Source organism: Myotis myotis, unplaced genomic scaffold, assembly GCF_014108235.1.
Source record: "Myotis myotis isolate mMyoMyo1 unplaced genomic scaffold, mMyoMyo1.p scaffold_m19_p_5, whole genome shotgun sequence".
NCBI classification, from domain to species: Eukaryota; Metazoa; Chordata; class Mammalia; order Chiroptera; family Vespertilionidae; genus Myotis; species Myotis myotis.
Window position 1 is genome coordinate 50,980,703 of NW_023416357.1, and position 23,817 is coordinate 51,004,519.

The following is a 23,817-nucleotide window of genomic DNA, read 5'->3' on the forward strand; positions in this document are numbered from 1 at the left end:
GTTGGAGAAGCAAGAAAAATAGTAAGATAATAATTCAAGGTAGAACCCCAATCGCATTTGCTCTGTGAGTGGTAGAATTGGAGGGGTTAAGGGAGCTTGAGCTCTGCCTCGGTGGATTGGTAGGAAATACTGTGTGGAGAGGGAAAGGTATGAGCAAAAGTGAAAGGCAGGGGGGGTCTGTGGCATTGAGAGCACAATGGGCAGACTAGCGTGGTGGGGACAAAGGATTTGATTCAGAGCGGAGTGGTGGTAAGGTTGGAAACGCACTTGAGTCCAAACAGGTGGGCCTGGAATGTTAGCCCGGGTTTGAACTGTGTTTCAGATGGTCCAGTGGTTCCCAGACATTTTGGTCTTAGGAACTATTCACCCTCTTAGAAAATGGAGGCCCTCAAAGAGTTTTTGTTTGTGTATATATCTACTGATATTTACTGTATTTGAAATCAAATGGACAAATTTCAGACAGTTATTTATTAATTCATTTAAGAATGACAGCAGTAAACTCATTACATGTGAACATAAATAACATGCTTTATTTAAAAACAAAACACTGTATTTTCCAAAACAAAATTTTTATAAAAAGAATGGTATTTCTTTTTCGTTTTTGAAACTTTTCATATCTAGCTTAATAGACGATATCTGGATTTTTGTGTCTGCATCTGTATTTAGCCTATTGCAATAATATCAATCATATGTCCTCTGGAAAATCCCACCCCCATTCACTCATGAAAGAATGAGAGTGAAGTAGACAGACAACATCTTAGTATTATTATGAAAATATAAGGCGTCCCCCAAAATGTAAACACACACTTTGAATAATTATAAAGGCAGTGTTTATTAAAATGCATTTCCTCTTCAAAATTGAGCTATCAGCTGTTAAAATGTGTATACATTTTTTGGGACACCTGTAGTTTTGACCTCACGGTCTCTTTAAGGGTCTCAAGACTCTTAAGGATCCCCAGACAGCATTCTGAGCATTACTGAGGCAGAGAAATCCTTGCAGGCATTTTAAAGACAAGTGAAGATCAAAGGCGTGTTTCACAACTCCACCTCCCTGTGGTGCACAGGATATGCTGGAGGCAGTAGTTTGTAACTGCCCAGGCCAGAGCTGATGTAGAAGCCTCTGTGGGTGGTTAGTGAAATGGAGCTGAAATCAGGAGGAAATCAAGTAGGGGTTTAGACATCGGGGACATCAATGCATGGAGGTAGGTGAAATCACAAAAGTTAAAATCTACAAAGTAAATGATATTGAAAAGAGTAGAGGATTTAGCACAAATACTGGAGTTTATTCTTGCAGGGGTTTTTTTAGGTGCCTGACTTGCTTTCTCTATCAGGCATTGTCACCTTTACTGTTCTCCAGGAATCAGAGGGTGTTTTTTATCTTCCATTTTTTAAATTAAATTTATTGGGGTGACATTGGTTAATACAATTATGTAGGTTTCAAGTTACAATTCTATAATACATCATCTGTATATTGCATTGTGTGTTGACTACCCAGAGTCAACTCTCTTTCCTATATTTGACCTCCTTTACCCTTTGCTACCTTTTTGTAGATTGTTCATTTCATTTGTTTTCATGTGTCCTACACCCCACTTCTCAGCTCTGTGTCCCCAGGTTTTCTCAGACCCTGGCACCTCCCATCTGGGACATTACTTTGTTTTCTGGCCTCCATGCCAGGTTCACTCTGTTTTTGGTGTCTACCTCTGTTCTGCTCATCCTTTCCTTGAATAACTTCTCTTTACATTGTCAGCCTTTGATAGGCCTTCACTCTGTGATGTTGCTGTGATAAACAACTTGCTCGATGTACTCATCATTCACTCAACAACTGATTCACTTAATAAATGATGGATCTTTCAGCATGGATTTGTGTAGTTTTTGTCTACTTGTTCTTTAATTTTGTACCTTTATCATTTTTGCTTCTCTATACTTCAAGTTTTCAAGTGGACTAACTTCATCTACTTGAGTCACTTATTATAATTCAAAATAGTTGCCTAATGAATGTTTTTTAAGGATGAGGGATGCTGCCTGAATGGGCCATTAATTGAAGTTATAGAATTCTCTTTAAAGACTTTAAAAAAATTAGAATAGGCACGTTTCTAAAATAATTTGTGAAAAAAATCTGCCAGAGGCTTGTTAAAAGACCCATTGTGAGGTTTCTTTATTCTTTTGTTTCTGTGACTTGAGGTTGTAGAAGTATGAAAAGATTATAGGTAATTATTTAGAATGGCTTATTATAGATCCCTTGAAAGCTGAAATTATGCATTAAATAATATTCAAGGATTTTATTATTTTGAATGTGTCAAATATTTTATTAAAAGCATTAGATTGGAGCCATGACTATGAGGATTACATATTTATTCTGGTTAATGACCTGACAGAGATTATTGGGTGGTGACTGAATTCTTTAAATTAAAGAAGAATAATGAATATAACAAAGGCTGCAAGGACATATAAATGTATCTCCCATTTCTCTCTTCTCTCCTTTATTATTTAATAGATATTTTTACTGCCAATTATGTGCCAAGCACAGTGGTAGACCCCGAGAAAACACTGGTAAGCAGAATCAGATATCACCTCTGCCCTGAAGAAGTTTAACAGGTAATAGGGAAGAGATACATGTAAAATCACACAAATACGTTTCTGGCTACATACAGATAACTGCTATGAAAGAATAAAGAACTCCCACAACACAAAATGGAGAGGCCTTGACCTGGTCTAAGGGATGCCCCGAGAGTTTTCTTACGTAATTAGGTATTAATGAGGCCGAGTTAAGCATAGGGTGGGCTCTAGTTTGAGGGAACAACATGTGCAGAGGTCAGATGGTAGCAGTGAGCATGAGCTTTTAAAGGACCAGGGAGAGGTCAAAGTGGCAGTGAGGGGAGAGTGGTATAGATTGTAACTGAAGATGTAATCAGACCAGAGAGGGATTTAAAGGATTATTGTCTTTATCCTAAAAGTAACTGGGTGTCTTTTGTGAGAGGGTGATGAGGAGATGGAGAAAGAGGGGGACAGGGAGAGAGAAACAGAGACTCTGTGTGTGTGCATGAGAGAGAGAGAGAGAGAGAGAGAGAGAGAGAGAGAGAGAGAGAGAGAGAGCGCGCGCCCATGTCATGGGGAGAAAAGCTTAGAGAAGCTTAGAGGCTGGTAAGAGATGTCTTGAAGACAGTCTGGAGGCTCATGGCATGTTTCAGACTGAAGATGTTGCATGGTGGAGTTTGGAAAGTGGTGGGTGATGCAGGTGGAAAATTAGACAAGCAGATTCATTCAGAAGATGTTTCACAAGTAAAATCCACAGGAGTTGATGGTAGATTAGATATGGGGGTATGTGATAGGGAAGATGTCAAGAATGAGTCTAATTTTTACATAGGTGGTAGTCCTATAACCATTATGGTGATCACTGGGAGGAAGTCCAGGCACTTAGGGACAGAGATAATGAGTTTCATTGGAATCCATTGAGATGCCTTTGAGTCATTCGTGTGCAGATATTGAAGAAGTATTGCTGGTCAGAGCTTAGAAGAGAGTCCTAGGCTGCAGATATTGGATGTTCTACATGCAGCGAAGGAAGATGTAGAAACAGACTATGTAGTGTGAGAGGAGGGATCCTCGAACCAAGCCTTGCTGAATTTCACTTTTTCAAGGGGAGGTGAAGGAGACTGTGTGGTCAAAAGATTCAGGAAATATGGGAATCTATAGCTAACACTTACTGAATGTTATGTCCCAGGTCCTGTTGCAGTCCTTCAGTTTATTATATCATTCATCTTCTAAGCTCTGTGTGTTGCTGGAAAGACACTCAGCCCCTTCTCTTTAGTCCTCCAATACTCTCAGCTTCATCAAAAATATTACATTTGAAAATCATTTGGATTAAGCTCATTACTCTCTTCATTCCTGTTCAGTTACCATAAGAAGTGCAGGCCCCTGGGAATGAGATTCTCATTCCCATGTGTTCTGCTCATGCTAGAGACCAGTGGTCACCAACCTTTTGGACCTCACGGACCACCAGTGGTCCACCGCTGCTCTAGACCATCTGAGCCCAGAGTTCTAGTCCAGATGCTCACATCTCATTTCCCCAGCCCCCAAATCCTCCACAGTGCCCTGTGAAACACATACACTGTATCTCAGACTGTTCTCAGGATATTCTCTTCTCTTTGCTCTGGAACTTGGCTCGCTCCTGAGGACACTGCTTCTCAGGAAGCTCTTCCTGGCTGCGCCATCTTTTACTGGTTTCTTCTTATATTCCCAGGCCTCTAACTGGTTAGGAATGCTTGCTCTAGCACTTAGTCCTGGAACCTCTCTTTACACTCATTCCTTAAGTAATCTCATCCATTTGCTTACATGTGGGATACTTTTAAATTTTTTATAGTTTTGCTAAATGGAAGATAATTCTGTAATCAGTACTAGTTAAAATCCTCTTCCCAAACAGACTCAAAGACACAGAGAGCATACTGGTGGTTGCCAAAGGGAAGGGGAATTGGGGGACTGGGTGGAAGAGTTTAAGGGATGAATAACTACAAATTGGTAGTTACAAATTAGTCATGGGGAAGTGAAGTACAGCATAGGGACTATAGTTAATAATATTGTGATAACTATATATGGTGCCAGGTGGAAATATGTACTGGAAACATCAGGGGAACCCTTTAGAGCAGTGATGGCGAACCTTTTGAGCTCGACGTGTCAGCATTTTGAAAAACCCTAACTTAACTCTGGTGCCGTGTCACATATAGAAATTTTTTGATATTTGCAACCATAGTAAAACAAAGATTTATATTTTTGATATTTATTTTATATATTTAAATGCCATTTAACAAAGAAAAATCAACCAAAAAAACGAGTTTGCGTTTCACCTCTGACACGCGTATCATAGGTTCGCCATCCCTGCTTTAGAGCATATGATAACCATTATGCTGTACACTTGAAGCCAATACAAAGTAAACTGTAATTGAAACAAAAACGGATAAAAAATATCCTCTTCCCCCAGTAGAGATTTTTTTCTTTCCCTCATACATTCCTGGCCCAATTTCATGATCCTGAACAGTACAAATGCCTATTTTCTGAGAAAACACTCTCTGCATACATATGTTCAGATTTAAGCCTATACTTCCTACTCTAAATGTCTGATTATCTATTTGCTGCCTTGTAATACTAATCAGATTGAGAGGACGTGAATAGGAGTCTATCTCCCAGGGTTGGATGCATCATCAGTGATGATCAAAAAACTTTAGTTCATGATTTTGCTTGAGACTGTAGAATCAGTTAAACTTGAGAGGAGTTGAGAGCCATCTGAGGAGTTTGCCCTTTACTGAATGTATCCAGTTTTACAAAGCTTTATGGAAAATATATGATCATTTTGAAAATACAAACTTATTAGTAACTACTTTTTTAATCTTTACCTTTTATGCAACATTTACTAAATTACAATAGTAACAGTTTCTCCCATATAAAAAAATAATCAGTAGTTCTCAATACTTAAGAATATGGGATTTAAGAGTGGGTATGGGGTTTTCCTTTTTATCGTATGGGTAAAAATTTTGGAAGAGACTCATGGTTTCTGGTTCTATATGCTATTTTAATACCCAGTTTTATTTGATATTTGTATGTTCCATTGTGTTTCAATGAGTACTGGAATTTATGCATGTTTCTTGGCGGTTTCTTTCTTTTCTCCTGTTTTAAGTCTGAAGATTTTTTTAGTGTTGTGTATAGTGTAGTGGGCACCCTTTCCTCCTAATGTCATTAAATACAAGTATGTGCCATTGCTTTTAATTATGAAGAGCATGGTTTTCCAATAACATTTCAAAAAGCTTTGACAGAACATATTCTAAAATCTTGAATTTGTTCATTTTCTTTGGTTTAATTAACCACCTTTAAGAATTTATTAAGTGAATGTAATTAAAATGAAGAATTAATTAAAATTGAAAAACTATATAGAAAACAATATTATTAAATATATTTTAAGATCAACCCTATAGATTATGCATTAAAATTACAAATATGAATGCTATGTAGTCACATATAAAAAACTATGCTATATATATACTATAAACATGGTATTACCCTTTTTAATTAATAATTTTTTATACTTAGACTGTTTATAACTGTGCCAATTATGAATTCGTATGAATCACGACTGGAAGGAAAATAGAAAAATAAACCTCTTAGTGGTAGGATTATGGGTATTTTTTACTTTCAAAAGTATCCTAGCATGCTATTCAATAAATAAATATTGAGATGAATACGAACAAATCTAAAATCCATTTGGCTTTTACCATTCAAGATCACTTTTTAAGTGGGTTGTTGGTACATTGTCAGGCCTGCTCGATCTTTCCATACCATTTAACAATTATTATTTACACTCAGTTATTTTAGAGATTGAATTGTGTATTACTTCAGAAATCAAAATGGCACTTTGAGAGTTGGAGAGATTTTGCCGTGGTACGTATGTGAGGTGACTGTTTATATTGGACTCTAGTTGCCTTTCACTTCCTTCCTGCAGTGCACATACTTCTCATTGGCCACACTGTGTCTGCTCTCTATGGCTGGAATTCAGAGCTGAATCAGTTCTCTTTTATTCTGGAAGCACCTTCTGCTCATGATGCAGCTTCCGTCACAGTCAAGTCCCTTAATTCAAGCAAGGATTTAATTGCTCTAGTGGGAGCCACCCACTCACACATATATGAGCTGGCCTATGTTTCAAGCCAGTCTGACTTTATTCCTAGGTAGGTTGAACATTTTATGCTGTCTTTATACTCACCATAATTTTATATGTTACCTAATTTCTAAGTCTTTATCCAATGACTGAAAAATGTATGAAATATAAGAGCTATTTATAAACCAGACATTTGGTTGTTATCCAGATTTCTAATATTTATTCTACCAAGTTAGTAGTATATGAACACTTCAGATTAAAATTTTACTTATGAAATGTGAGTTTTCATCGCTTCTCGGCCTTTTGGCTAAGATCAAGTGTAGTGAAATGTGAGTTTTCCAAACTTTGAATATCAGTCAATGTTATAAGAGTTTTATGAGCAATGTACTGTGTATATGTCTTTAATTTGTTGTAGCTGACTGACTGTATACATTCTTCTATGTCAGTTCAGGTGAACTGATATTTGAACCTGGTGTCAGAGAAGCTATAATCGCAGTAAATATTCTCGATGATACAGTTCCAGAGGAGGAAGAATCTTTCAGAGTTCAGCTTAAAAATCCTAAAGGAGGAGCAGAGATTGGTATTAATGGTTATGTAAAAATCACTATTCTGTCTAATGATGATGCCTATGGAGTTGTTGGATTTGCTCAGGTAATGATTCCAAAGATCCCACACTTAGAATTCAGAATGTTGTATTCACTGCATTTATATATGAGTTATCAGCACTAGTGAGTCGTACTTGAGTATTTTAAGCCTCTCTTCTTTCCCTTTGCCTGCTTCACCCCCTACTGTGCATTCTAAGCTCAATTCTACTGCTGCCTTGCAATTTAGTCTTACACACTGGACCCCCTGGGCCCATTTGTCCTAAACTTTATTGTTTGTACTGATTCCTTTTATAAGATTGAATTTGACATGTTACCAGTTGGCCTTGGCCCAGGAGTTTGAATTTGCTGTTACCCATGTTTCCAGAAAACAGTGATGTAGATCCCAATCACTATGTCTGGTCACACACATTACTTATAAATATTTTACTGTCCTATTATGCCTTTGTTATTTCTGTGGGGGTGAAGGGAGGAAGAGGAGGAGAAGGATGAGGAGGAGGAGGAAGAGGAGGAGGAGGAGGAGGAGGAGAGAAAGAGAGAGAGGGAGAAGTTTGTAACTCTGTATGCATTGTACACATGGAGATGCTTTCTCCTGAGGAAAGGGAATATGCATGAGGACAAAGGCCTGGAGGAGATGAGGAAGTGAGTTACACACATATCTGGGGGAAAACGATCAGGGCAGGGAGAAACCATCAGCAAGTGCAGTGGCCCTGAAGGGAGGCCTTGCCTCTTAGGAGCAGCAGGGAACTCACTGTGGCTGATCTGGGTGCTGAGGCAGATGAGGCCCAGGTGTGTCAGGAATCCCCACCAGCACGCAAAGGTTCAGTGACTTGCAAGGAGAACTCATAGGACTGATTTGTTACACAAAATCAGCTAAGGGAAAAGGCTCATGGGATAAAGTCCAGAGAAAACTAGGTATCAGTTTCTCAGTGTTCTCTTCTAGTGGAATCACGGGGAATGCATTCCCCCAGCATCGAGTTAAGTTATGACAACACGTGAGAAGTGTTGTCAACCAGCAAAGCTCATTAGAGACTCATTGCTCAGGATTTTAATTGGGCACTGATCATGTAGGCACCCTCTACCTGGCATGTAAACTTCCAGATTCCCAGAAAAAGAAACAGGTGTTCAACATAAACTGCATTGTGTATTCAAACAGGCCAAGCTAATGGAACTTATTGTCAGTTCTGGGAATGGTGGGAACCCTCCTGAAATTCAAGTTCCCAAACACCAGCCAAGGGCCAATCTTTGCAGGCAGGCCTTTCAAAGGATTGCAGTAAGGCCTGCTATGTTGGCTGTCTCCTGCACGAGCACCTTAGTGTCATATGAATTTGGCCTCTGAGGGAAATGGAGAGCTTTCGAAGGGTCAGAGTAAAAGAGCAACGTGATCTGACATGCATTTTAAAAGGACACCCACGCCATAGAATCAAAACTAGATTGTAAGTGGGCAAAAACAGATATAGACCAGTTAGGAGACTATTGAAGTAATCCAGCAGCAAACGATAGTGTGGAAGCAGGAGTTTGCCTTTCACCAAGATATGGACCACTGTAGGAGAAGAGGATTCAGGGATAAGATAAGGAGTTTTTGACCCACTAATGTCCTGAGTTAATTGCTTGCAAGGGTTGTAGGACCACCCTGTTACCCAGCCTGGCCCATTCTGAACTCAAGGCGGATCAGCTCCCTCTGAGGCAGCTCTGCCCCACAGAAATACAATGTGAGCCAGATATGTAATTTTGAGTTTTCTTGTAGTCACATAAAAAGGGAAAAGAAAAGGTGAAGTTAGTTTTAATATTATATTTTATTTAACCTAGTACATTTGAAATACTGTAATTTCAACATAAAATTATTGATGAAATATTTTACATCCTTTTTCCACATTTTATCTTCAAATTCAGTGTGCATTTTATACTTACACACTAGTCATATTTCTAATGCTCATTGGCCACCTGCTGCCAGAGCATTGTCTTTTGTGAACTAATTATATGCATATGTTAAAATCACAGCATTTTCTGCAGAAATGTTTGATTGCCTTGAGCAAGATTTTATTACTATGTAACATCTGTAACATTGTGTTAAAATGCTGTGTAAAATATCGCTATGAGATAGGATATCTATTCAAGTTAGCATTCTAAATAGAGCCTTTAAGAAATGAATGGGGGCATCTCTTTTCAGATTATCATAGTAAAAAGGCAAGAAATATCTTACTGAAAAGATTTTTTAAAGTCTTTATACTCCATATTTTTGCTATATTGCCTGTAGTGAAACCAGGATATTGTCAAGAAGGGATTCTTTGGAATATTAATTTTGAGGAAACAGTCATTAAATGGTTGGCAAGAGATGTTGCAAGTGTCAGAGAAGGAATGTTGTAGTCACACAGAGATAGAACTAAGTTTGCAACAAAGGAAAGAGGCTAGAAGTACAGATGAAAGGAAGAGAATATGGCATCTAACACAAGGGAAATGATATTTCTGGCAGGAAAAATAGTCTTAAGACTATGAGCTAAGGATGAAACATCAGTGGAAACAGGACAGCCTATAGAAACATTTCAAAGAATATAAATTTAAGGGTAAGAGACATTTGTAAATGATCAGAAAGGGCTCCCTGATTCTCATGACATTGTTACATTTTGGTGGGATTGTGGAGACCATGTAGATTAAATACTTATTTTACAAATAGAAAACAAAGACCTAGAGGGATTACAAAGGTCACAAAGAAGAAGCCTTCCTTCTCCTAACTGTCATGTCCTTTCTGTTCTACAAACTGTTTTCCATTCTGTGTATAACACTTTTTAAAAAGTATATTGTTTCTGATTTATAAAAAGAAGATATGTTCATTGAAGAAAATGTGAAAAACATAGAAACAAGGAAACAAAAATAAATATAATCCTAAAAAACTAACATTTTTGTTTATTTTAACTTAATCTTTTACTTTTTCAAACGTGTGTTTTTAAATAAATTCATAGTCATCCGATATTATGTTTCTTTAACTATTGTTTTTCACTTAATATATCATGTTGCTTCATGCTGTGAAGTTCGCAAATGTATGGTAGCATGAAATAAAAGTTTACTTAAGTAATTTCAAATAACCTTGGTGATTTCCTATATATTTTTCAGAATTCATTATATAAGCAAGTGGAAGAAATGGAGCAAGATAGCCTACTAACCTTGAATGTTGAGCGCTTAAAAGGAACTTATGGTCGTATAACTGTAGCATGGGAAGCTGACGGAAGTATTAGTGATATATTTCCTATCTCAGGAGTGGTATGTAATTTATAAAATTGTAGGAAAGTCACTTTTAAATTATGGTTACTATTTTTCTTATTCAATACATTTAGCTTATTTTATTATTCCTTACATTTCTAAGGAAAAACATAGTAGTTGCTACATTTATAAAAACAACACCCATTATCTAAAAAACAAAATTATTTTTTTCACCTCCATGATCCATTACATTTGATTTTTTAAAACAGGTAATTTTCCAAAATAAGTAACCAAAAGACACATTCCTCATTGCTCTTTAAATAGATTTAAGATTGTAAGATAGGTTTATGATCACAATTGGTAAATTACTTATTTTGGAAGTATGACTCTACATGAAAATGTCTAGTTGTGCCTAAAAGAAGGTTATTTTTATTTATTTTTTTAATTAATTTTTTTATTAAGGTATTACATATGTGTCCTTATCCCACCATAACCCCCCTGACTTCCCCAACTCATGCCCTTACCCCCTGTTGTCTGTGTCCATTCGTCATGCTTATATGCATGCATACAAGTCCTTTGGTTGACCTTTCCCCCTTACCCCCACCCTCCCCTACCTTCCCTCTGGGGTTTGACAGTCTGATTGATGCTTCTCTGTCTCTGGATCTGTTTTTGTTAATTAGTTTATGTTGTTCATTATATTCCATAAATGAGTGAGATCATGTGATATTTGTCTCTCTCTAACTGGCGTATTTCACTTAGCATAATGCTCTCCAGATCCATAAATTATGGTTACTATTGATGCATGGCACCAAATCCTGCCTTAGGGATGAAGTGTTAGATTGTATCCCTCTCTAATCACCATAGATTATTGTTGTGATTATTGTGTTTTTTTTTCTATAATACCAAAATATCTGTAAAAAAAAGTCATCCCTTTTGAAGTTCATTATATTGGTTGGGCAAATTTTGGATGTATTACATTATCGGAAAGATAAACCCAAGCAAATTTGGGATTGGAATGGAAATGTGATTTCAAGTTTTGGGAGCAGTAAGTAGGGAAGAAGTTTCTGTAAAATAGATGTACGAAAAAGTAGACCAGAGATGTTGAGCGATGTAGGTGAGTTTCCTGTAAATAGAATCTGAGATGGAAGGTTTCAGTTTATTGGGAAGATACATGTATAAACAAGTGAGGAAGATAAGAATGTGCATAGGGAGAAGTTGATCCACAGATGACTGTTGAGCCTGTGAGGGAGTTCTGGAGCGAAGCTAGTTCTTTGGAGTTGTTTCCTTTTGGGTCAAGGAGCTGAGATGTTGCACCCCTATTTTAGTTGTTCTTGACCTTCAGTCGGCCTCTGGATCGGTCATAATCTTGGGTGGAACAGTTGCTGCAGCCAGGGCACTTCCCAGTGAGAAATGCAGAAACTGTTATTCCCTCTGGGGGATGGCTGCATCAGCCCCAAGAAGGTATCTGAGCAGAGGGTCACATTATCTACTGTTGGAAGATCATATGAAATTGGGGCACAGGGTCAAAAATGGACTCAGAATGGGCTAAAGATGTAGAGGACTCACAAAGGGAGGGCTCAAGGAGTTGTTAGTTCCTAATTGGAAATTGGGTTGTCTCCTTGTCTTGGGTTTCATAGGTTAATTTATGTATTTTGCCTAGATGCTTCTCTGAAGAGTTCTCTTAACAGATGTATATTATGGTCCATTATTTCCAGGTTTCTGTATCATTTGAAAGGTGATTAGAGCTTCAGTTCTTAAAAATAACAGGGCAAACTTCATTGCATTGAATATTTACTTTAAGTTGCAAGCTACAAAAACTTGGAGTTGTATCTCTCAAGTTCTGTGCTCTGAATTATATTTCTCCAATTAATATGTATTATATAAATATGATTAAAATTATAATTTTAATGCATGATGGTATCTTAAATGTAGACTATATTTTGAAAGAATTAATTATTTTATCCAAAGGTCAGTAAACACTTTCTGTAAAGGGCTTGATGGTAAATATTTTAGGTGTTGAGGGCTATAAGGCCTCTTTCCCAGCTTTGCCTTCGGAGCACTCTAGCAGCTGTAGACAATATGTAATTGAATGAGCGTGTGTTCTAATAAAGCTTCATTTACAAAACGTGGATTTGGCCAAAGGGCAGTAGTTTTCCGACACCTGGTTTTATTAATGAAGCTGTTGAATTTATATCCTCAAGTGCCTTATCAAGGTGGAGAGATGAATGCCAGCAAAATAGGCCTGTAATACTAGCTTGCATAATTGTAGTTTTTAGCCATATTGCTGGAGAATAAGGCATGAGATGAGGAACAATGATAAATGACATTCAAGAAGCAGACAGAAGCCCTATTGGAAAGAACTTGATTCCACTTAGCAAACTCGGATTTGACTCTTCAGACAATGGAGACACCAAAGGGGAAGAGAGATGCTCTGATTTGTATCTCTGCCTATTCTTTGTTCTCCACCTCTGTTTTGATTTATAAATTGTAAAATGATACATCTAATCAGAGTTTCCTCAAGGGAAATAGCAATCCTAGCCAAAATGTTGTAGAGAAAAGTATTTAAACCATATGCCATTTTCTTAATGTTTATAGATCTTTATATATGGTATCTAGGACTTAGATTCCCACAGAAAGACTATGCACTTTATATTTTAATAGAAAGTAGGCTTCAGGATATAATAATTTGGCTACCGTTTTACTAGGTTAAGTTTTAGTAATGGTTTATTTCTTTCTTAATAATCTTTCACTTTTTATATGAAAGACATTTGATTTGTAGATATGTTGCTTAAATATCTCTTGTTATTTAAGTTGTGGCCAATATAAAACAAATCTAACCTCTGTTATTCTTGCTGCACAGTGATAATGAAAAAATAGGTAAACTTTTCTTTGTTTAAAATTTTAGATTTCATTTTCTGAAGGCCAGGCACTGTCTACAATCACCCTGACCATTCTTGCTGATGATGTCCCAGAGTTATCAGAGATTGTGACTGTAACACTCACCCGCATTAGCACAGAAGGGGTTGAGGACCCATCGAAAGGTGCTGCTATTGATCAGAAAAGAAGCAAGTCTGTGATAACCACTCTGCCCAGTGACTCACCCTATGGCTTGGTGGGCTGGCATGCTGAGTCTCTCTTTGTTAGGGTAGCAGAGCCCAAAGGTAAATCTTGTTAAATCTTTTCAGGTTTTAGTAAGTTTTATTGGATAATTTAACTGTAATATTTACTAGAAATGTACATTTCTCTTTTTATGTGATATTTTTTAATTTGACATGTCTTAATCCTTTTTACTTTTTTGTTTATAATTATTGAATTTTATGATCATGCAAACATTCAAAAATACTTTTACTATTTTGAGACTATTATTATAATAGAAATCTTATTTTAGTAAATCATTACAGCAAAGAGGATTTGTTTTTATTTTACTTTCTCTTCTTCATCCTTTATTTATCTGTCCTCTTTCCTCACTCAGATGTCCTCTCTAGATTTTCAAGTTACCAGGAACAAGGAGCAACACAGAGAAATGCATATGGTACTGCAGGTGTTAATTGTTAAATCTAAAGCAATGATTAGAATAATATTTTCTCTGAAGTAAAAGTGATCAGTCTCTATTTCCTTTGAGCTTAGTGCTGAAATCTTCCTAAGAAACTCTCCATATCAGTGGATAAATGGATTTTTGTAGATAAAGGTCATTTGGCTTATTTAAATTAAAAGTTATATATACTATATAATATGTATGTATTTTGCATATGCTATGTAAAGTTTCTAAAATTTTCCAAAAGGAACATGGGCATCTCTCAGTATCCTATCATTTCAGTAGTTGATGAGAAAAATGCCATGTAATTATGCATCTGGGCCTTTATATTTCTGTATATATGGGACAGAAGCAATAGGTTTCAAATAAAATGACCTGTTCATTTATTTATTTAACAAATATTTTTAAAGCATCAAGTAAGTTCCAGAAATTGTGCTGTGTGTTCTGGAAGCAAAGACATGGTATTTGGTTATTAGAAATGCACAGACCAGTAAGGAAGATTGACACGCAGTTTTTTCTTTATTTATATGGCAAATTAAATTTTTAAAAATCTAAAGAATTAAATAAAGAATAGGTGCTATGGAATACTTTAGCCTTGTGATAGGTATCTCACTATAAGAGCAAAATTGTTCTAAAGAGTAGTTACTAAATGGTGACTTCGGTGTTTATTCATTTTTGAAGAATCTTCTTAGCAATTGTAATTAGTACCTTTGGTCAACCTGCATGTATGCACTTCTCTAAAGATTTTCAGGCCCTAGCCATTTTGTCTCAGTGGATAGAGCATCAGCCTGAGGACTGAAGGGTCCTGGGTTCGATTTCGGTCAAGGGCACATGCCCGGGTAGGGAGCATGCAAATGGCAGCCTATCAACAATTCTCTCTCATCATTGATGTTTCTCTCTCTCTCTCTCTCTCTCTCTCTCTCTCTCTCTCTCTCTCTCTCTCTCTTTCTCTCTCCCTCCCTCCCTCCCTCCCTCTCTGAAATCAATAAAAATATATTTTAAAAAAGGATTTTCACCAATTTCTGTTAAAGTGCACGACATGGGCAGCATAGAGTATGCTAGAAAAGCAGCAGGGAGGGCTTAGAACTGGGATCGATTGCTTGCAGTGTATGGGGAATCTCAGCATAACTTTGGGAATAGGTGAGTACAGCACAAAATACTCCTTGGGGGTGTACATTGTCTTTGTTTTGTCTCTCTTTCCTTAACTACCTAAAAGGGGTAGTGCAGAACATTCCACCCTAAGTGCCTGGAATAGCATTGACAGTACATAGAGAATCTTATGTACTTGAGTCATGTCTGTCCCACAGAGAACATCACCACTCTTCAGTTACAAATTGTTCGAGATAAAGGACTATGCGGAGACATTGCCATTCACTTGATAGCTAAACCCAATTTCTTACTGCCCGTCAATAATCAAGCTACAGAGAATGAAGATTATGTGCTACAAGAAACAATAATAATAATGAAAGAAAATATAAAAGAAACTTATGTCAAAGTTACCATTTTACCGGTGAGTCTAGGCTGTAGTTAATAGGATTATATGTCTGATTGGATGCATTTGTTGGTTGGTTAATGCTAAATGAATAAAATGCCCAAATCAATAGGTTATTTTTATTGTTAAATTGATAGGGCAATATTTTCATTGAATGATACAATTAGTTGAATTAAGACTAGTTTTCAGATGGTTTAGATCTGGTTTTAGTGCTATGCTCTGTCTCTTATGTGTGTATATCTGTAAGGAAACTGAAATTGATTAATAGTGTTACCAATAATATTACATAATTAAATATTGTATTTTTATGTTAGAATACTATATGTAATATTAACTATATTTTATATTGTTAAATAAATATGATATAACAGTGTTACTAATAATGGTATTGACGATATTAGATAATAGCAGTTTCTGGGGAAGACATGGGAAAGAGGTGAAGTCTGGGGCAAAGCAAAAGTTCCTTTACTATTCACTATGTATTCTTTTTATCTTTTGAAATTGTTTATTACCTATTGAATAATAAGGTAAAAGTCTTTAAAACAATTTATTAAAATGAGGGATTATGTCTAAATTTATAAATCTAAGGCTTTTACTTTTAAGGTGTATGTAGTAATTACCAGTTTGTCCTACATTTGGGGGAGGGTAATATATATATATATATATTCAAATAATTCTAAAAATACAATATATTCAATACAATATATTCATAATAATTCTAAAAATTATTTTACTTGCTAATAAGTATGAGGCTTCTATTATTTCCTAAGCTTGAATATTTCCAAAGATTCTGATATTGTCAATGGGAATGTGTTAAAATATCGGAAGAAATTATTTTGGAAATTGTGATACAGCTACTCATTCCAAATATCCAAAGCATGTTCAATATATTTAAAAAAATAAGGCACCCTCTCTGTCCCCTCACTTCCCTACTCACCTCCAGGATGATGCTCCTGAGTTGGAGGAAGGATTCATTGTCAACATCACCAAGGTGTACCTGGTGAACTCTGACTTCTCTGCAGGACAGCCACGCGTTCGGAGACCCGGGATGGAAATAGTTGAGATAATGATAGAAGAAAATAATGATCCCAGAGGAATCTTTAAGTTTCGTGTTACCAGAGTGAGATGAACTTTCATACATTTATCGTGATATGGCCGTTTGCACCTTCCAATTTGGCCAGTGTCATATTTTCTGCAAAATAAGTGGCTTTGCTTGAAGATATTTATAAACATCTGTCTTTATCTTATAGATTCTTAGTTCTCTTTGAGCTAGACCCAAGGATTAAATAAATTTATTCATCCTACATTTAAATCTAAGAGTTCTAAATGAATATATATAGAAACTGTGTATTTCTACTTTGAAGAGTAAACATAGCCACTCTAAGTATAAATAATAAATTTAGAAAGTTATGCCTTCTGAGAGTTACTTTTGTCTTGCATTTTAACTTATATTCTTTACTTAAAGGATGCTGTTGGAGTTATCACTGCCTATGAGGTACCTCCACCCCTGAACATTCTTCGAGTTCCTGTAGTCCGGCTGGCTGGAAGCTTTGGGGCAGTGGATGTTTATTGGAAAGCAACACTGGACAGTGCTGGCCTGGAAGACTTTAAGCCATCTCATGGGATTCTTAAATTTGCAGATAGACAAGTATGCTAGTTATGAACATATTAGCATTTTTCTGGTTGTACTTCAAACATTTTATAGACATCCATTAAATGATTGTGCAATAGTGGTTGCTAAATGAATTATACTCTGAATTCTGTCAAGCCAAACAGAAATACTGTTAGTATATAATTAATTAATGGACATAGGAAGAGAAATAGAGAGAGAAAGAGAAACATAGATATAAGAGAGAAACATCGGTTGGATGCCTCCTGTATGGGTGGGGATCGAATGCACAACCTAGGATGTGCCCTGACCTGAAATCGAACCCGCCAACTTTTGGTGTACTAGATGATGCTCCAGCCTACTGAGCCACATTGATCATGGCTAGCTGGGATATTTTTTATCACGAAAAGTGAAATCACCATCTGGACTAAGTTTTACTTATAAGTTATTAAAACTTTCAAGATAGACCCAGAAAAATTAACAAAATCCTGATCATGAATATTTAAGAACAACAGATTTGGGTTTTCTTCCTGCCTTTTTTATTTTCCTACATTCCAAGAATAGTATTTGGAACTAATGGGATTTATTCTAATTGCAAAACACAATGATAATTTCTATGGTACCATTTTATATCATGTAAGGTTAATACTTAGTATACTAAGTCATGAGTTTGATTCCCAGTCAAGGGCACACACCTGGGTTGTAGGTTCTATCCCTGGCTCTGGTCGGGGTGTGTGGAAGACAACCAATCGATATGTCTCTTTCACATTGATGTTTCTCTCTCTCCTTCCTTTTCACTCTCTCTCAAGAATCAATGGAAAAAATATCCTTGGGTAAGGATTAACAAAAAAATAAAATAAGGAATAAGGTCTCATTATTTTTGGATCTATAATTACTATATTAATATATATGATTTCCTATATCTTGAACATAATTAACTATACATTTCTTTGAAATACAATAAATGTATGACTTTAAAATGCTATTATGAACATAACAGGCAAATAATCCTGCATTTTTATTTTGCACTATGTTTTTAAACTTTAACTAAAAAATAAACTATATGTTCAAAAATTGATATTACATTATGTACCCTTCCCTCTATCTCTCTTTTCTTCTTCCTCTTTCTCTCTCTTTTCCTTCTTTCCTTTTCTTTTGTAGGTTACTGCCATGATAGAAATAACCATAATTGATGATGCTGAATTTGAACTCATGGAGACTTTTAGTATTTCCTTAATCAGGGTGACTGGAGGTGGCAGACTTGGTGATGATGTTGTAGTAACTGTTGTAATTCCACAAAATGATTCTCCATTTGGAGTATTTGGATTTGAAGAAAAGACTGTAAGTGAAATATACTGGGGGAGGGGCTTCTCCTAGGCTAATTTTTTCTGTGTGTAATTTTTAGTAGAAAGGTGTCTAATTTTTTTTTTTTTTTTAAAAAAACCTCTTCAGAACCCTTCACTTGTGAGTCTCTTTTCAGGGGTCTTTTGAGTTGGCTATTGAATTAGGGGCCAATCATCCAATCTATGCAGTTTGATAGTAATGATAATTCTTACTTCAGGCAGTTATAAAGGGAATCAGATTCCTACTTATTAAGTGTAATAAACCAAGATATGCTTTCCCCCCATACATTTGTTCTCTTCCTGCCCTGCTGGCAGACCAACATCCTGATCACAAGGCCTGATTCTGTCATGGATCTGGTGTTCCACCGAAGATGGATTTAGATGGGAAGGTGTTTATATTACCCTGCCTTCTGGTACTCTTGCTTGACTTATATTGAACAAAAACCCACAGTCTCCCCAGCTCATGCATTTCTCTATATTTCTTCTCTTTCTTCCCTCTTACTTCTCATTGGCTGTCTACTTCTGAGATCTGGAAAAGGTAGCCCAATTATTTTTGGTTCAACCATTGAGAGAGAAAAAATGCTTAACCACTCATTTGTGCAGCCAGGTTTAATGACTACATCTTAAATATAAAATAAAGGACCATAAAACAATATTGTAATTACTACATGATGATTATGTAATAATTGTTATGACTTTATCTTTCAAAGAAAACTCTAAAATGAAATAATAAAAATATTTAGATAATTCTGGGGTACAGAATAACTTTTTATATCCATATGTCATTGTCACTTACAGGTAGTCAGCAATACACCATCGATCATTTATATAATAACAAATTGCTCTAATGTTCATGCCATTATTGCTCTGAAGATGCAGGGCTAGTCCTATAACTTTCCTATCAGTGTTGTTTGTTCCAGATGCTCCAAATTTTAAAGATACCATAATAATTGTCTAATGATTTAACAACTGAAGTTTCAGCTTCAGAAGAAAATGGAAACCATAAGAGGGACACCATACTTGCATTGCAATAGCCTAATGAGACTCTTTCCTGGAAAGGAATAAGCAGAGTTAAGGCTGTGTAAGGAGTTGTAGATTCACAAGAGTAGCTGTGAATGTCTCCAGGCAACATAAAAGGTCTAGGGAAATACAAAAATGTATGAAGACGACAGTAAAAGTATCCATAATATTACTACCCTGAGATAAACATCACTAATATTTTGTTGTATTTCCACCTAGGCTTTCTTTCTATCTGTATGTGCAAAGAAATATTTTAATACACATGAATGTATAATTTAATTTTTATAAAATGTCTCTGTTAGCTTCTCAAGTTAGATAAAAGGTTCAGGACTTAATAATCAAACCTCCAATTGGTGAAACCTTATAAAATGCTTTTGCTATTAACTTTGTCACACACTTTTTGGACTTACATACTGGATGGTGTATTTACAAACTCCTCTCATTGTTAAGGAAAATGAAGAGTTATATTACTATTAATAAATAATTTTTGTTTATTAATTTTATCTTAACTACTTTAGTGCACCCTTGGTCCGAGATCTTATAGCTTATTGCAATAACCTCCAATTTCCAATTTGTCTTATAGTCTAACTAAAGGCCCAGTGCACGAAATTCATGCATGGGGTGGGAGGGTGTCCCTCAACCCGGCCTGTACCCTTTCCAATCTGGGACATCCCTCTCACAATCTGGGACTGCTGGCTCCTAACCACTCACCTGCCTGCCTGCCTGATTGCCCCTAACTGCTTCTGCCTGCCAGCCTGATTGCCCCCTAACCTCTCCCCTGCTGGCCTGATTGCCCACAACTACCCTTCTCTGCTGGCCTGATCGCCCCAAACTGCCCTCCCCTGCCAGCTTGATCACCCCCAACTGCCCTCCCATGCCAGCCTGATCGCCCCCAACTGCCCTCCCCTGCCAGCTTGATCGCCCCCAACTGCCCTCCCATGCCAGCCTGATCGCCCACAACTGCCCTCCCCTGCCAGCTTGATCACCCCCAACTGCCCTCCCATGCCAGCCTGATCGCCCACAACTGCCCTCCCCTGCCGCGACCCGCCGCCTCCACGCAAGGCAGCGGAGATGCTGGGACCGACCTCCTCCATGCCATGCAGAGCCACGGGACCCCCAGGTCTCACCACGCAGAGCGGCTGCTGGTCCCCGCCTCCACTGTGCACGTGGCCATCTTGTGGCAACGTTGCGTGAGGGCATGACACCACCTAGGCTTTTATTATGTAGGATAGTAAGAGTTGCGCCCCGCAAACCCTACTGTATAGCCCTTGTTGTGAGGAGTAAATGAATTAATAAATGTGAAGCTCTTATAACTAGGCTTTATACTCAGTACATGTCAATTGCTGTTTTTATTATTGCTGGTATTAATTTTAGCTTATTACGAACCCTTTATGGCTACTTTCCTTAATTCTTATCTTTCTCACTGCCAAAGGCTCTTGATCACACGGAGTTTCTCTTTTAACTTGTATCTAAGATATTCACTATTGGACACACATTGAACATTCTGTTAACCTCATTTGATGGTACAGATTAGATTCAGCACTGAGGAACATGGAGAAAAGATTGTTAATATAAATCTATCAAAATTCTTAAGCTGCTCACAAGAACAATATGCCAAGTATACTAAAGCACGGGGAATAGCCGAGGCCCAAGGAAATCTTGCGAAACCTAAGCTAAAATGTTATCTGTGGAAACAAAAAGGACTTCTCTGTGCAGTTTGTTTATAGTGGGGTTTTTTCTTTCTTTCTTTCTTGTTTAATATTTCTGGGCTCTGAGGAGTGGTTGGTATAGCACTGGCCTTGGAGTCAAACATCTCTATCAGGTTCCAGGCTCCTCTTCTCCAAGGATATGTATATGTAGCTGGTCCTCAGGTTTCTGTGAGGCTTCAATAAGTTTATGTGCAAGAATTGACATAATAGAAAGTAAATGTCAGTTGCCTCCAAATCCCTACTCTTGGCACCAATGCAAAATCTCATGGAAAAATCAAAACAAGATTAAATTAAATGTTAGTTAAGTATGTCTGTCTGTCTTGAAAATGGAAGGCATTGTGTTAAGTTTTGTATTTCCATAATTGGTGGATATAATAGGCTCAATTTGGACTTTGCTTCACAGAGTCTCAATATATGTCATTCAGTTAAACCAGTATTGGTAAACTAACATGCTGAATTTCCTTCTGTCTTTATGTCATAATAATAAAATCTCTTTTAAAGTTGGACTTACTGAAGTTGGCAAACTGCATAATTCAGAGGGCAGTTTAAGTCTATATTATGTGGGGTGCCTGATGGTCATAAAAAGAATCCCCAAATCTTCCTTAACAAAATATTTCTCTTTGTTATTTTATTTCTTCTTTATGCACGTGTCCTACATCAGTGTTCCTAGTTGGGGTCTAACAGACACCTCTCCATCAACTGGCATCTTGGGCAGCAGACTCTTTCCATCCTGTGACTCTGTCCTCCTCTAGGTCCCCTCTCGTCACCTGGCAAATGGGGAAGGCAGGGATATGGAGGCTTGTGTGAGAAGTTGATAGCCAGACTATTAATAATATACGTTACTTCTATCTATATTTTTGGGTCAAAATTCAGTCACATGCTCCACCTAATTGCAAGAGTAGCTAGGAAATACCAAGTAGCTGAGTGCCTAGGACAAAAAGGAAATGGGGTTTGGTGAAATATCTTTTCTGCTGTATAGACAGAATTCTAAATTCAAAAGTTCCAGTCATTGTAAATAGAAATAAGATTGTTTGTCTCCCCTACTTTTTTTTTTTTAATCGGGTTTTTCTTTCTTTCAGGTAATGGTTGATGAATCCCTTCTGTCTGATGACCCTGATTCATATGTGACATTGACGGTCGTCCGGTCACCAGGAGGAAAAGGAGCCGTCCGATTGCAGTGGACTGTGGATGAGATGGCTAAGGATGACCTCAGTCCTTTGAATGGGACGCTTCATTTCGATGAGGTATACTTAGCCTCAGGACCCCTGCAGTTTTTCTCTAATTTGTCTTTGCTTGCTTTTCCTTTTCATATTCTTACTTATGGATTCTTTTGATAGTATTTACTATGTCTGGACTTCCTTTGAAATTTTATGTACTTTAGGGGGAAAATCACAAATACACACACACACACACACACACACACACACACACACACACGCACACCCCTAGATATCGGAAATAAAATTTAGTTCAGTCACTGCCTCTATGCCATCATCAAAACTACTCTTCTCTCAACATTTTCTCTCCTGATTGAGGGCAAAATCAGTCAACCAAGCTGGATACCTGGGTGTAACTCTTGCATATATTTGGTCACCGAGTCTTGTCAGTTTCCCTTTTAAGTACCCTTTCTCACCACTGCGCCTTCTCTATCATGCCTGTGACGATGCACGCCTCCATCCTCTTTCATTAGGTAGAGTCTTTTAACTTGTACACTATTCTAAATCTCTTCCTTTTTCTGCCCATTACTTGTGGCACTGACAGGGTTAACATTCTGTAAGATATATCATTATATGTCGCCCCTGCTTAACACAATCTAGTGGCTTTCTCATACCCACAGAAGACCTAGCTCTGTAACAGTACACAAAGCCTCAAATGAGGGAATTCTGTATCTTCCACCTTGCTTTTAGAATCGTGTTTGCGAACATCTTTTCTAAATTAATAAAAATAAAATAAGCAAATCAGGTAAAAACCAGAAAAATGGAACTGATACATAAGTTTTTAAAAACCTCACAAAATGAGAATTAACAAAAAAGAAATAAGCATTAAAAGAGAGAAAATGCTAAAAATTGTAAGACACTTCTTTATGCAAATCTAAGCAAATAAAGGCATTGAAGTGATTCATTGTATTTCATAAATGATTGATTTTTCTATGAATATATTTAATTAGGTCGAGTCAAGAAATATACATTTTCCTAGAAAATCTTACAAAATTTTTTTAAAAGTACAGTAACTGTGAAATAGAAATAATGAATTATGGAGAACAGCTTGAGTGAAAAATATTAAAAATCTCAGGAAAAAAATACAATTACAGACCTAAGATGTACATGAGAAGGAATAAACAGCAGAATTCAAACTGCAGAAAATTCATCAGTGATGCATAGGACAGTGAGTTGTTTTATAAGCATGCAGAAGTAGAAAAGGTAAAGATAAAATGATACCTGGTTATGTCTGAAAGTGTTAATCTAGTTGTCCTCTCTATATTTGCTTTCCTTTGTCCCTTCCCTTCCAGCCTACATTGAGCACAGATGCCCCCCAAAATTCCTTTGCTAAGTGTAAGGCGAGAGGGAGGGAATGATAGCACTCTTGAGATCAACACCTGTGGAAGGAATGGGAAGGAAGCAGGGATGGGTAGAGGGCAGGGTCAAATGGGTAGTAGAAAGATGACCTTTATA

The 23,817-nt window shown here is 36.9% G+C and overlaps 1 protein-coding gene and 1 pseudogene across 1 annotated transcript in view; both read left to right on the forward strand.

The window, feature by feature from the left end:
* ADGRV1 (adhesion G protein-coupled receptor V1) overlaps window positions 1–23,817 on the forward strand; it is a 459,983-nt gene that overhangs the window by 122,670 nt on the left and 313,496 nt on the right. Inside the window, exons 52-60 of the mRNA XM_036308704.1 lie at window positions 6,485–6,707; window positions 7,084–7,288; window positions 10,351–10,497; window positions 13,343–13,598; window positions 15,280–15,482; window positions 16,408–16,584; window positions 16,930–17,112; window positions 18,235–18,414; window positions 22,225–22,389. Of these exons, the coding sequence (XP_036164597.1) occupies window positions 6,485–6,707; window positions 7,084–7,288; window positions 10,351–10,497; window positions 13,343–13,598; window positions 15,280–15,482; window positions 16,408–16,584; window positions 16,930–17,112; window positions 18,235–18,414; window positions 22,225–22,389 (1,739 nt within the window). The remainder of the gene's footprint in view (window positions 1–6,484; window positions 6,708–7,083; window positions 7,289–10,350; window positions 10,498–13,342; window positions 13,599–15,279; window positions 15,483–16,407; window positions 16,585–16,929; window positions 17,113–18,234; window positions 18,415–22,224; window positions 22,390–23,817) is intronic.
* Window positions 6,925–7,098, forward strand: LOC118657262 (annotated as a pseudogene).